The sequence below is a fragment of the Eulemur rufifrons genome, chromosome 1 (assembly GCF_041146395.1).
Source record: "Eulemur rufifrons isolate Redbay chromosome 1, OSU_ERuf_1, whole genome shotgun sequence".
Lineage (NCBI taxonomy): Eukaryota > Metazoa > Chordata > Mammalia > Primates > Lemuridae > Eulemur > Eulemur rufifrons.
The window spans coordinates 54,974,934-54,987,096 of NC_090983.1; the positions used below are offsets into that span (position 1 = coordinate 54,974,934).

Below are 12,163 nucleotides of genomic sequence, written 5' to 3' on the forward strand. Positions count from 1 at the left end.
TTATGAAGATTATTTCAGATGTAGTCAAAATGTCCATTAATATCCATTGTGAAATTTGACCTTTACAAAAAAAAAAAATCTGACTTTTACTATCATTGGGATCTAATACAAGTTTCTCTGGGCCTCAGTTTTCCCTTTAGTAAAGTGAGTACCTGCAAGTACTTCTGAGAATACTTCAAGCTTCTGCATTCTGTAAAATGGTATGAATCAATGAATCTTATTTTTAAAATTCTAAACTCATCTTCCTTTGTGGCATTTAAAATTTTGTAAGGAAGACAGGCTAGAACTCAAGTAGAATAATATGAAAAGATGCTTAAGTTCTTACAGCAACCAAAATAATAGAATAAACTTTCTTCAATTTTCAGTCTTGAAAAAAACTTTCTTCAGTTAACACATTTCAGATTCATGAGGCATTCTAAGGCAGCCATCTAGACTACAATTCTAGTGACTCCGTTTTTAAAATTCTTTAACCCACAGAATTACGGTAATGCTAACCATAGCTATTCTCATGTTACTTCCAGAAGATTTGATTCTCTTGTAATTTTTCCTATGTTGCCAAACTAAGAATACATAATTATTTACATTTAGTATATAGAATGTTCCGTTATAGGAATCTACTTGATACTTAAAATAGGAAGAAGGACATATGTTTTGTTGTTATTTCAACCTATTAAAGTTGTTATTGAAAACACTTGTTCATGATAAAGAATCTGTGAGTTCAGAAATAGAAAGAAGTTATGAGGGAGGCAACGGTTAAGAGCTTGGGCACTGATTCTGTAATAACCTTCCATTCTGTTTCCCCATTTATTAAATAAGGATAGTAATATCTATCTGATAGGATTATTATGAGAATTATATGAGATAATGCACTTACATTAGGCCTGGTACCTACTAAGCATACAATAATGTTAACTGCTATTATTGTTGTAGTTGTGACTGTTATTGAATATGAGAAACCTATATGAGCAAACTATAAGATGAGCTCAAATATATGTGTAATACAATTCCTTATCTACCCTCGTCTATTTCCATTAGGTAGAAGAGGATGGAAAGTGAGGAGGAATTATGGTTTTGTATTTTCTTCTTTATTACTTAAAATGTTTTCTTTTTTAAATTTTTTATGCTGGCTGAAATTCTACCAGTTATATTTTTAAAAAATTTAATTAATGATGGGACTTTTTGATAAAAGCCAGTCTCACTGAAGTTAAGTGATATCTCATTGTGGTTTGATTTGCGTTTCCCTGATGATTACAGATGTTGAACAACTTTTCACATGTTTGTTCGCCCTCTGTCTTCTTCTGAAAAGTTCCATTCATATCCTTTGCCCACTTTTTAATGGGGTTGTTTGATTTTTTTCTTGTAGATTTTTCTAGATTATAGATTCTAGTTGTCAGCCCTTTATTGGTTGTGTAGCATGCAAATATTTTCTCCCATTCTGTAGGTTGTCTGTTTGCTCTAATGATAGTTTCCTTGGCTGTGCAGAAGCTTTTTAATTCGATCAGGTCCCATTTATTTATTTTTGTTGTTGCTGTGATTACTTTTGGGGTCTACTTCATAAATTCTTTGCCTAGGCCGATGTCTATAAATAGAGTTTTTCCAACATTTTCTTATAGAATTCTTATGGTTTCATGTCTTAGGTTTAAATCTGTTATCCATCGTGAGTTGATTTTTGTGAGAGGTGCGGATCCTGTTTCAGTCTTCTACATGTTGGTGCAGATGCAGAGAGATAGGAATACTATACACTGCTGATGGAACTGCAAATTAGTACAACTTCTATGGAAAGTAATATGGAGATACCTCAAAGAACTAAAAGTAGAACTACCATTTGATCCAGGAATCCCACTGCTGGATATTTACCTAAAGGAAAAAAAGACATTTTATAGCAAAGACTTCTGCACTCGAATGTTTATAGCAGCACAATTCACAATTGCAAAGATATGGAACCCAAGTGCCCATCAATACATGAGTGGATTAATAAAATGTGGTATATGTATACCATGGAGTACTACTCAGCCATAAAAACAATGGTGAACTACCTATTGTATTATCCTGTATGGAGCTGGAGCCCATTCTTCTAAGTGAAGTGTCACAAGAATAGAAAAACAAACACCACATGTACTCACCACTAAACTGGTACTAATTAATCAACACTTATGTGCACACATGAAAGTAACATCCATTGAAAGTTGGGCAGGTTGCGGGGAGGGGATGGGTAAATTACACCTAATGGGTGCAGTGCACACTGTGTGGCAGATGGGCACACTTGTAGCTCTGACTTGGGCAATGCAAAGGCAATATATGTAACCAAAGTGTTTGTACCCCTTTAATATTCTGAAATTAAAACATAAATTAAAAAAATTTTAATTAATGATGAATATTCAACTAGGGAATATTCCCTATCCCACACCATACACAAAAATCTATTCCAGCTGGAATGTTCTAAATGTGAAAGAATACAGAAGATAGCATAAGAAATTCTATTCATGATCTAGAGATAAGCAAAGATTGTGTAAACAGGCCAGGTGCTCATGCCTGTAATCCTAGCACTTTGGGAGGCTGAGGCAGGAAGATCACTTGAGGCAGGAGTTCAAGACCAGCCTGGGCAATAGTGAGACTCTGTCTCTACAAAAGAAATTTAAAAATTAGCTAGGCATGGTGGCATGTGCCTGTAGTCCCAGCTACTCAGGAGGCTGAGGCAGGAGGATCACTGAGCCTAGGAGTTTGAGGTGGCAATGAGCTATCATGATGCTCTAGCCGGGGAACCAGAATGAAACCCTGTCTCAAAAAAAAAAAAAAAAAAAAATTGTAAACAGAGTACAAAACATCCATCATAAAGAAAAATATTAGTTGAACTTCCATTAAGTTGAAGGACTTTTGTTCATTAAAATAATTCCCACTAAAAGGGTGAAAGAACAAGCTATACAGTAGGGAAAGATATTTGCAATAAATTTAAGTAACAGAGGATTTGTATACAGAGTATATAATGAACTTCTACAAATTTATAAGCAAAAAACAGACGATGCAATTGAAAAATTGGCAAAAGACCAGAACAGAAACCTCACAAAAGAGGGTATCCAAATGGTAAGGGAATGAAAAAAAAAAGAAAGAAAGAAAGAAAGAAAGAAAAGAGAGAGAAAGAAAAGTCTAATATCATTAATACACAGAGAAAACACATGTTAAAACTACAATGAGGTGCTTTCTTATACAATCCGGATTGGCCAAAATTGTACACTGACAATGGCAAGTATTGTTTAGGAGGTAGAGGAATGGAAACCGTCAAAAACTGCTGGCATCACAACTTTGGAAACGATTGTCAGTACCAACCACAGTTGAAGAGACACATACCCATGACTTATCAATTCCTCTCCTGTGTGTAATCCCCACCAAGAATGAGTACATATGTGTGTTAACGTACATATGTATGTATAAAAATGTTGATGGCAGGATTATTTGCAAATAGCAAAAAATTTTAAACAATTTAAATACTCAACAGTAGAATGGATAAATATGTTCTGGTATAGAGATGACCTACAGTAAGAAAAACAGAAATTTTGATTTGAGGAAAGTGAGATAAATAAAGGGGCATGGGTTGTAGAGAGAAGAGGATGTATATGTTTTGGGAGCAGGTAATGGTTTGGAGGTTAAAACCAGGTTAGTACTAATTTTGGCCCTATGTGAAAATGGGTGAACAAACTTCCTAGTTTTCCTTACTCTACATTACATAATTATTATGTTTTTTAACTGTATGGGATAAATGATCTATGATGGACCTGCTTGGGCTTTTATGTACTTTTTTAAAAAGAGTTTTGTTTCCATAGGAAATTGTATTAAAGCTATAGGCCACTCCACGAAGTTTAGGAATGTAAGCTGGCTTGTGTTCTGTCAAAACATTAGAATGATTTTTCTCTCTATTTCATGTATAGCCCATTAGATATGGGAGTTTATCTATTCTGTGTACTTTGCATTCTATGGACCTTATTTGCACTTTGGATTCGTGAGTACACAGAGTAAAGCATTGCAGCCCAGTTATGAATTCCTTTTTTGGAACTTTTTACCTCTGTCACCTGTGATAGTTTTACCATAAATGGAAGTCTCTTCTCAGAAAGAAGGAAATGAGGTTTATAAGCTATTTATTGGTCATTGACCTGATTTAAATTATTAGATTTAAAGACTTATTAGTCTTTAACACAACTTAACTCCCCTCTTTCTGAGAGAAAAATATGTATTGTTTAGCATTTAGGGGAGAAACATAAACATATATTAATTTTTTTTTTCTTTACCCCCTTCTCCTATGCTGTCATTGCTTTGGATTTAATCTTACTTTGTAAGGCCAAGAATATTGAATTCAAATCCAGGACTATTAAAGTCATAGAGGGGATTTGCAGACAGAAGAATTTTGTTTTGTTTTCCCTAGATTTAGTTTGCCGTTCCAATCACACATTTTAGTTGACGTAGAATCTAGCCTTTCTTCTCCCCTCTGATGCTCAATATAAAAGATTTCAGCTATTGTATCCTTTTCTTCTACCCATTAATAGGGTGTCATTTGGAAGAGGCGGTTCTCTCTATTGGGCTGGCATGCTACATGAAGCGGCTTGATTTGGGCGGTTTCCTTGACTTACCAACCTGATCTTGCCCTATTTATTTCTCATTTATAGAATGAGGTACTGCCCGAAGTTCATACTGAAAAAAAATTAAAATTTATAGGATGAGGTACATTTAACAACAAAAGGAAAAGAACTTTTATTCTTTAAATGAGGTCTCAACTTATTTCCTATCATACACATATGCTTAGGGAGCAGGTTAAATAAAAATTATTTAAAATTTCTCAACTCTTGTTTTGAAAACCACTTAATTAACCTTGTTAAATATCAAACTTTATAATCATAATCATAACCTTAAGGGAAAGAACGCCTTTTCCTTTGGCCCGTTTGCTCACGGTAGGCGACCTTCTTAGTGCTGAGTATTTTCCTTCAGCCTAAATACTAAAAATTCAGAACACAGTCATTAATAGGGATGAGAGCTATAGTAGCATTCCATTTATGAATATTCATGAAATGAAATCCATAGCATTAATTACATTAATTTACATACTTGATACAAGTAAACCATAAGTTATAGTGAAAACTAAGTCTTGATAACCATATATTGTACATTTTCTTTTAAATGCTATTTAATAAGGGTGGAGGTGACATTTCTGTGGAAAGGCATTTAAGTATTTATAGCTAGAGATGTTTTTAGCTAAAAATTAAAGCACACTATAATCCTTCGGTTTTCATAGGATTTGTAGGGTTTATAAACATTTTTTAAAGGAAGAGAGTATAAAGAAAAATATATGTGGTTGAACACAGGAGAAACTTTTACATGACTAAGGGAATTAGTGGTTACTTGATGCTTGTTTGGGATCATAGCCTTTTTATTCTGAATTTTAATTCAACTCTTTCTTTCTTTCTTCCTTTCTTTTCCTTTCCTTCCCTTCCCTTTCCCTTTTCCTTTTCCTTTCCTTTCCCTTTCCTTCTTCAGGGGCTTGCTCTCTTGCCCAGGCTGGAGTGCAGTGGTGTCATCATATAGCTCACTGCAACCCCCAACTCCTAGACTCAAGTGATCCGCCTGCCTCAGCCTCCTGGATAGCTGGGACTACAGGCATGTACTGTCCACGCTCAGCTAATTTTTCTATTTTTTGCAGAGATGGGGTCTCATTCTTGCTCAGGCTGGTCTTGAACTCCTGATCTTGAGTAATCCTCCCGCCTTGGTCTCCCAAAGTGCTCAGCATATTCTTTTTCATTTATTTACATGATTGAAAATCATTCATAATCTATGAGAATGAGATTTATTTTTATTCTTGTGATTGAGAAATTCTAATTTGGGGCTAGGCATGGTGGCTCATGCCAGTAATCCTAGCACTTCGGGAGGCCAAGGCAAGAGGATCACTTGAGCCCAGATGTTTGAGACCAGGCTGGGTAACATAGCAAGACCCAGTCTCTATAAAAAATAAAAAAATTAGCCAGACATGGTGGCACATGCCTGTAGTCCCAGCTACTCAGGAGCTGAGGCAGGAGGATTGCTCGAGCCAAGGAGTTTGAGGCTACAGTGAGCTGTGGTCATGCCACTGCATTCAAGCCTAGGTGACAAAGCAAAACCCCATCTCTTAAAAAAAAAAAAAAAAAATTAAAAAGGAAAAGAAAAAAAACTCCAATTTTGGAAAAGTTTTATATGCATTTTTAAAAGAAGTTAAAAATATATGCTGTGTGTTTAATAGGACCATAACAGCTCTATTGATTTTCAGAGATTTTAAAATTTAAGCCAAAATGCCTGTTTGGGCTGCTATCACAAATTATCATAGACTGGGTAGTTTAAACAATAGACATTTATATCTCATAGTTTGGAGGCTAGGAAGTCCAAGATGAAGGTACTGGCTGATTCATTTCCTGGTGAGGGCCCTTTTCCTGGTTTGTAGGCAGCAATCTTCTCATTACATCCTCTCTCTCTCTCTCTCATATATATATGAGAGAGAGAGAGAGAGAGAAACCTTCTCTCCTATCTTTTCTTATAAGGGCACTAATCTTATCACGAGGGATCCACTCTCATGACTTAATTACCTCCTGAAGGTACCTCCCTAAATACCATCACCTTGAGCATTAGGTTTCAACACATGAATTTTGGGGATCATAAACATTCAATCCATAGCAATGTTATCACTTGAATTTCTTCAAAGTATATGAGGTTAAACATTATGGTTGCCTTGAAGGAAGAGATTGTGTTTAGATATTCAACTGTTGTCTTTGAAACAAAGTATCAGAATTAACTGCTTAGCCTCACTGTGTAACTAAGTGTTCAATCAATATTTAAAAAACAAGCCAAGTGGGTGGCTCAGGCTTGTAATCCCCAGCACTTTTGGGAGGCCGAGGCAGGAGGATTGCTTGAGGCCAGGAGTTCAAGGCCAGCCTGGGAACATACGAAACCCCATCTCTACAAAAAATTTTAAAAAATTAGCAAGGGGTATGTACTTTGTGTACCTGTTGTCCCAGCTACTCGGGAGACTGAGATAGGAAGATCTCTTGAGCCCACGAGTTGAGGCTGCAGTGAGCCATGATTGGGCCACTGCATTCCAGCCTGGGCGACAGAACGAGATCCTGTCTCAAAAAATTAAAAAAAAAAAAAAAAAAAAACCTAAAAAAACTAGCTGAAGCATATTCAGTCATTACAGCCGGCCCTCCATATCCATGGGTTCTGCGTCCACAGATTCAGCCAACTGTGGGTCAAAAATCCCTGGGGGGGGGGAAAAACCAATAAAAAATAAGAATATAACAATAAATAATATAAATTTTTAAAAATACAGTGTAACAACTATTTATGTATCATTTACATGGTATTATAAGTAATCTAGAGATGATTTAAAGTATACGGGAGGACGTATGGATGTGTGTAGGTTATGTGCAAATACTATGCCATTGTGTATCAGGGACTTGAGCATCCACAGATTGCGGTATTGTTGGGTCTGGAACCAATCCCCTGTGGATACCAAGGGATGACCATTTAATACTTTAAAGTACTATCAAAAAGATTTTTGCATTAATAAGTAAAGTACAAAATTATTTTAAAATATTTTATCTCATTCTTTTATAATTTATATTTTTGTATATGTTTAAAATGTTTATCTAATTTTATAATGTCTATTAGATTTATGTATAATTAATATAATGGGAAGTATCTGAACTTTTTATGATGCTTTTTTAAAAAGCTCATTTCAAGCTAATAGTTTTCAACTTTTCTTTATGATAAAGTAAATTTATAGGCCGGGCGCGGTGGCTCACGCCTGTAATCCTAGCACTCTGGGAGGCCGAGGTGGGCGGATCGTTTGAGCTCAGGAGTTCGAGACCAGCCTGAGCAAGAGCGAGACCCCATCTCTACTAAAAATAGAAAGAAATTATATGGACAGCTAAAAATATATAGAAAAAAAAATTAGCCAGGCATGGTGGTGCATGCCTGTAGTCCCAGCTACTTGGGAGGCTGAGACAGGAGGATTGCTTGAGCTCAGGAGTTTGAGGTTGCTGTGAGCGAGGCTGATGCCATGGCACTCACTCTAGCCAGGGCAACAAAGTGACACTCTGTCTCAAAAAAAAAAAAAAAAAAGTAAATTTATTATTCCTTTATTTCAGACTGTTTATGTAGTATATAAGATATTTTCATAATGAAAATATTAAAGAATAAGACTAGCACTAATATGGACAAATTATTTCAGGTCCTTTCTTTACGCTATGGGATACCTATGAAATAACATTCTGATGGGATTTTTCCCTTTGCTTAATTTTATAATTATCATAGATTTTGTATTAGAACTATGAGTATGGCTAGGATAGTAGTCATTAGAGATAGTAGTTATATTCAATATTCTCTGATTTGGGAATCAAGGTAATTTTTATACATTTTAGAAAGATTTTTAAATTTTAAGTTAAAGAAGCGGGGGGAAGTTTTGGACCTGAAATGTTTGTTTACCTTGAAGAGTCACTTCTGTAGACTAGTAGTGTATTCCTCAGTAGTAGCAGATAAATGAGGCATTAATGGGCTTGCAAAAAATACAGGAAAAAAGCTACTGTGTATTTGGCTGAATATAGTTTTCAAAAGCTGATGCTAGAGGTATCTTTTTCAAAAATATATTGCTTCCATTTTTTAGCTACATAAATATCCTATTTTCTTTTTTCAGAAAACATGTTACCTCATTAACAATATCACTTTTATATTTTGTTTTCCCTTATTTTAAAATAGCCACATTGTAGCTTTTTGATTTGCTGTGTGCTTCTCCAAAATTTTTGTATGTGTTTTCTACTTCTCCGCAGCACTCTCATGGGTTCGGCAGGCCTATCTGGCTCCAGATTGCCGAGTCTGCTTATAGATTCACTCTGGGCTCGATTGCTGGAGGTGAGTGACATGTCTATGTGCTGCTTCAGGCTTGTGTTAATGTAATATTATCTCACTAGACCGGGACAGATCAGCAGAGGTGCAGTTCATTGTTCCCGTGGGTCATGACTGCGGGGCTTTCTGAAGTGTTCTTTATTTTTACCTATGATCAGAGGACTTGTCGTAGCATGGCGGTGGCCCCTCTGGCTCCAGTCTGTCTTTCAGGACAAAAGCTCTGTAATGATGTGAACGTCTGGGATGCGGGGCTGCTCTCACCTTCAATATACCAGTTAAGGCTAGGGTGGAAAATGGAGAATAGGACTGTGTTGATGCGGTTGGGGATAGGCAAGGAAGGAAACTGAGATTTGGGATACAAATCCTGGAACCTCATGAAATAAAAGGGCCTCTCAAAGTGATTCACTTTTGCTTTTCTGCTTGTATTTTTTCCTTTCTCCCTTTCATTGGTTTAAGAATATCTAGATTTGAAGTTTATTTGCTAAAATGAACCTCCCCTTCCCTGCCTTTTCCCAGCTGAAATTTGAGAGACTGTTTTTGCTTAAATGCTCTACATAGAAAATGTGTTGAATCCGAAGTTGCTTTGTGGAGAAGAACGCAGCAGGTGTGATTAAAATGCTTATGATTTTTCACAACAAGCCTGAGCTGAAGAGACTATTATTTTTTCTTTTCAGTCTCAGTTTTAGAAGTTGCAAAGCATGTTTTGGTTTTCAACAGTCAAAAAATGCACTACCCTAGTTTATGTGATAAATTTTTCAGTCCCTGACAAATTCTGAAGCATGGCCTTATTTATCTTTTAAACCAAATTCTACATGTAGGGATAGGATCGTGTTGAAATTTATTTCTGATATTATGGCTGTAAATAAGATTAACTTATCAAAATGCTTTAGTAAACTGACTTTTAAAATTACAGCCACCTACTGTACAGATACAGTCATTTTAAGAAGTAACTGGCATAATATAATATTTAGGCACTTAATGGAAAATATAAAGAAATTTTGTACATAATAATTTAACGTCGTTATAGAAAATCAAGTGTTGATTATCTAATATTGGGGATGACTTGATAATCCCCTTTCTAATTTATACACCTGAGATATCAAAGAACATTCTCGACAGTTGTTCTTCAAAGCCGCTGTATTTATGGATCCCAGTGGTCGCTAGCCTGCCATCCCTCGGCTGTGTATGAGAAAAGGAAAAATAATAACATAACGTCTCTTTTGTGACAGTAGACATTGTGGTCTATTTTCTCATCCTTTGAGACGAGATTTGTCGTCCTTGTGAACTCTCCATTTAATTCTGTTCTTCTTTAAGCCTAAAAATTGTTCTGTTTGTAGCTGTGGGAGCCACTGCAGTGTATCCTATAGATCTGGTGAAGACCCGAATGCAAAACCAGCGTGGCAGTGGCTCTGTCGTGGGGGAGCTGATGTATAAAAACAGCTTTGACTGTTTTAAGAAAGTCTTGCGTTACGAGGGCTTCTTTGGACTCTACCGGGGTGAGTAAGCAAATCACAGCTGCTGAAGTTAATGATTTTATCTCACCAGCCACAGATTTTAACTCACTCATTATGGAAACCAACACGTAGCCTGCCCAGCCAGACTAGGGCTGTTTCTCTCTTTTTATTTTCTCTTTGCTCATTTCCCGTCTCACATTCTAGCAATGTTAGTCTGCAAAGAAGGTCTTCCTTTCTTCTTCCTGCTATTTTATTTCTTGGAATTCAAATCCTGTGTTTGTCCCAATATGGGACTAGGGTCATCATACTTTTACAAACTAAAGCAGATGTCTGCAGGTGGAATACAAGGACAGTAGCTAAGAAATAGAAAGCTGCTTTTTCTCAAAGAATTAGAGAGGAGAAATACACCTCTTCTCTGTGAAATAGAACCCAGGCTACCACTCGAAGGTGAGTTTACCCCTCTATACACTAGTTTCAACTGAAAGAAATAGCAAAAGTTTTTGTCTCTTCCTAGGAGATGATTTATAAGTCTTTTCTAGTGAGTCATCTGAAGTTTAAAAAAAAATTAAAAGAAAACCCTTTGATTCCAAGTCTAATTCTTGTTCCTTTCCTCCCCTTAGCTCAGAGGCACACAGTCAAAGCAGAGAGATTTTCTTTTCAGGGAATGTTACCACCAACTCTAGACTGAGCATGGTGCCGTCAGCATCAGAGGCAGCAGCCGCACACAGAATTCTCCCCACCCCCCGTCAGCTTTGTAGGAACTTGTTCTCTTTGGAGAGAGAATGACTTTCATGTGCATGTTTTCACATTAGAATTTAGGGTTTCCTTTGGGAGGGAGATTAATTTTTTAATCCCTTTGGGCGCCACTTGGAATTCTTTGAAAAATACTCTCTCCATGCTCAAGTCCAGGGCATTTATGTAATTTACTGTACTTGTTTGTTTGCACACACAAGCTCATTAATCCCTCGCTCATTCTGAGCTCTGTTGAACTGTTTGGCTTAGAACCTCTTCCTAGGAAAGAAAGACTGTGCCTGAACAAAGCTTTATACTCAAGGACAAGAGAAAAAACACCTCTGGTTAGCATTATTTGCAAGTATTCAAGTGAAAAATGTAACTCTGATACACATATATTTGCAGGAGAGGGTCATGAGGATGTTCATTTTTAGTAATGTATATAGAATAAGAGAAGACAGTCATTCTGAAATCAAACTAAACTCCAATACCCTCCTCCTGAGAATGAATAATTAATTTTGCTCAAATATGCAGAACTCTAGCCTCTCTAAATTCCAGCTGTACTGCGTGTGCTCCATGGGAAGAGGTGTGCATTGTCCAGAATCTTCCCATGTGAATGATTGTTTTAAAATGATTAAGCCTTGCATATCTAGATTTTATTTAATGGGGAATCAGAGTTCAGTGGCACGAAGGTTGCTTTTTTCTTTGACGTCTCCAACCTTTCTTTGTTGAATAATGCCCTTTCTCCTCTTCGGTATACTTTTCAATTGCAAACAAAATGTCCTCTATTAGAAAGAACCTAGATATTAATATATATAGTGCAGAGTTTAGCCTTCTCAGTGGATAAATGCTTACAGAAGATTTCATTTTAGAAAGAGGTCATGTTAATTAAATGGGTGTACTATAGCAAGTAGGGGAGGGGATTGTTGGCTTTATTCAGGATGTGAGCTGATAAAATCAGTTCTTTAAATGAGAGACTTTTGTATTAGAGAGAAGATTGTAGGAGTCCTGTATGTGAACACCGTGATTATCGAGATTGTCATATATTGCTTAGAACTGGTCCATTA

General features: G+C 36.3%; 1 protein-coding gene across 2 annotated transcripts in view; it reads left to right on the forward strand.

Annotated features, from left to right (window-relative positions):
- The window catches only part of SLC25A12 (solute carrier family 25 member 12), an 85,757-nt gene that overhangs the window by 52,142 nt on the left and 21,452 nt on the right, over nucleotides 1-12,163 (forward strand). For both annotated transcript variants that reach the window (XM_069471110.1, XM_069471119.1), the window contains 2 exons: nucleotides 8,835-8,916; nucleotides 10,248-10,406. In XM_069471110.1, coding sequence (XP_069327211.1) covers nucleotides 8,835-8,916; nucleotides 10,248-10,406 — 241 coding nt within the window. The remainder of the gene's footprint in view (nucleotides 1-8,834; nucleotides 8,917-10,247; nucleotides 10,407-12,163) is intronic.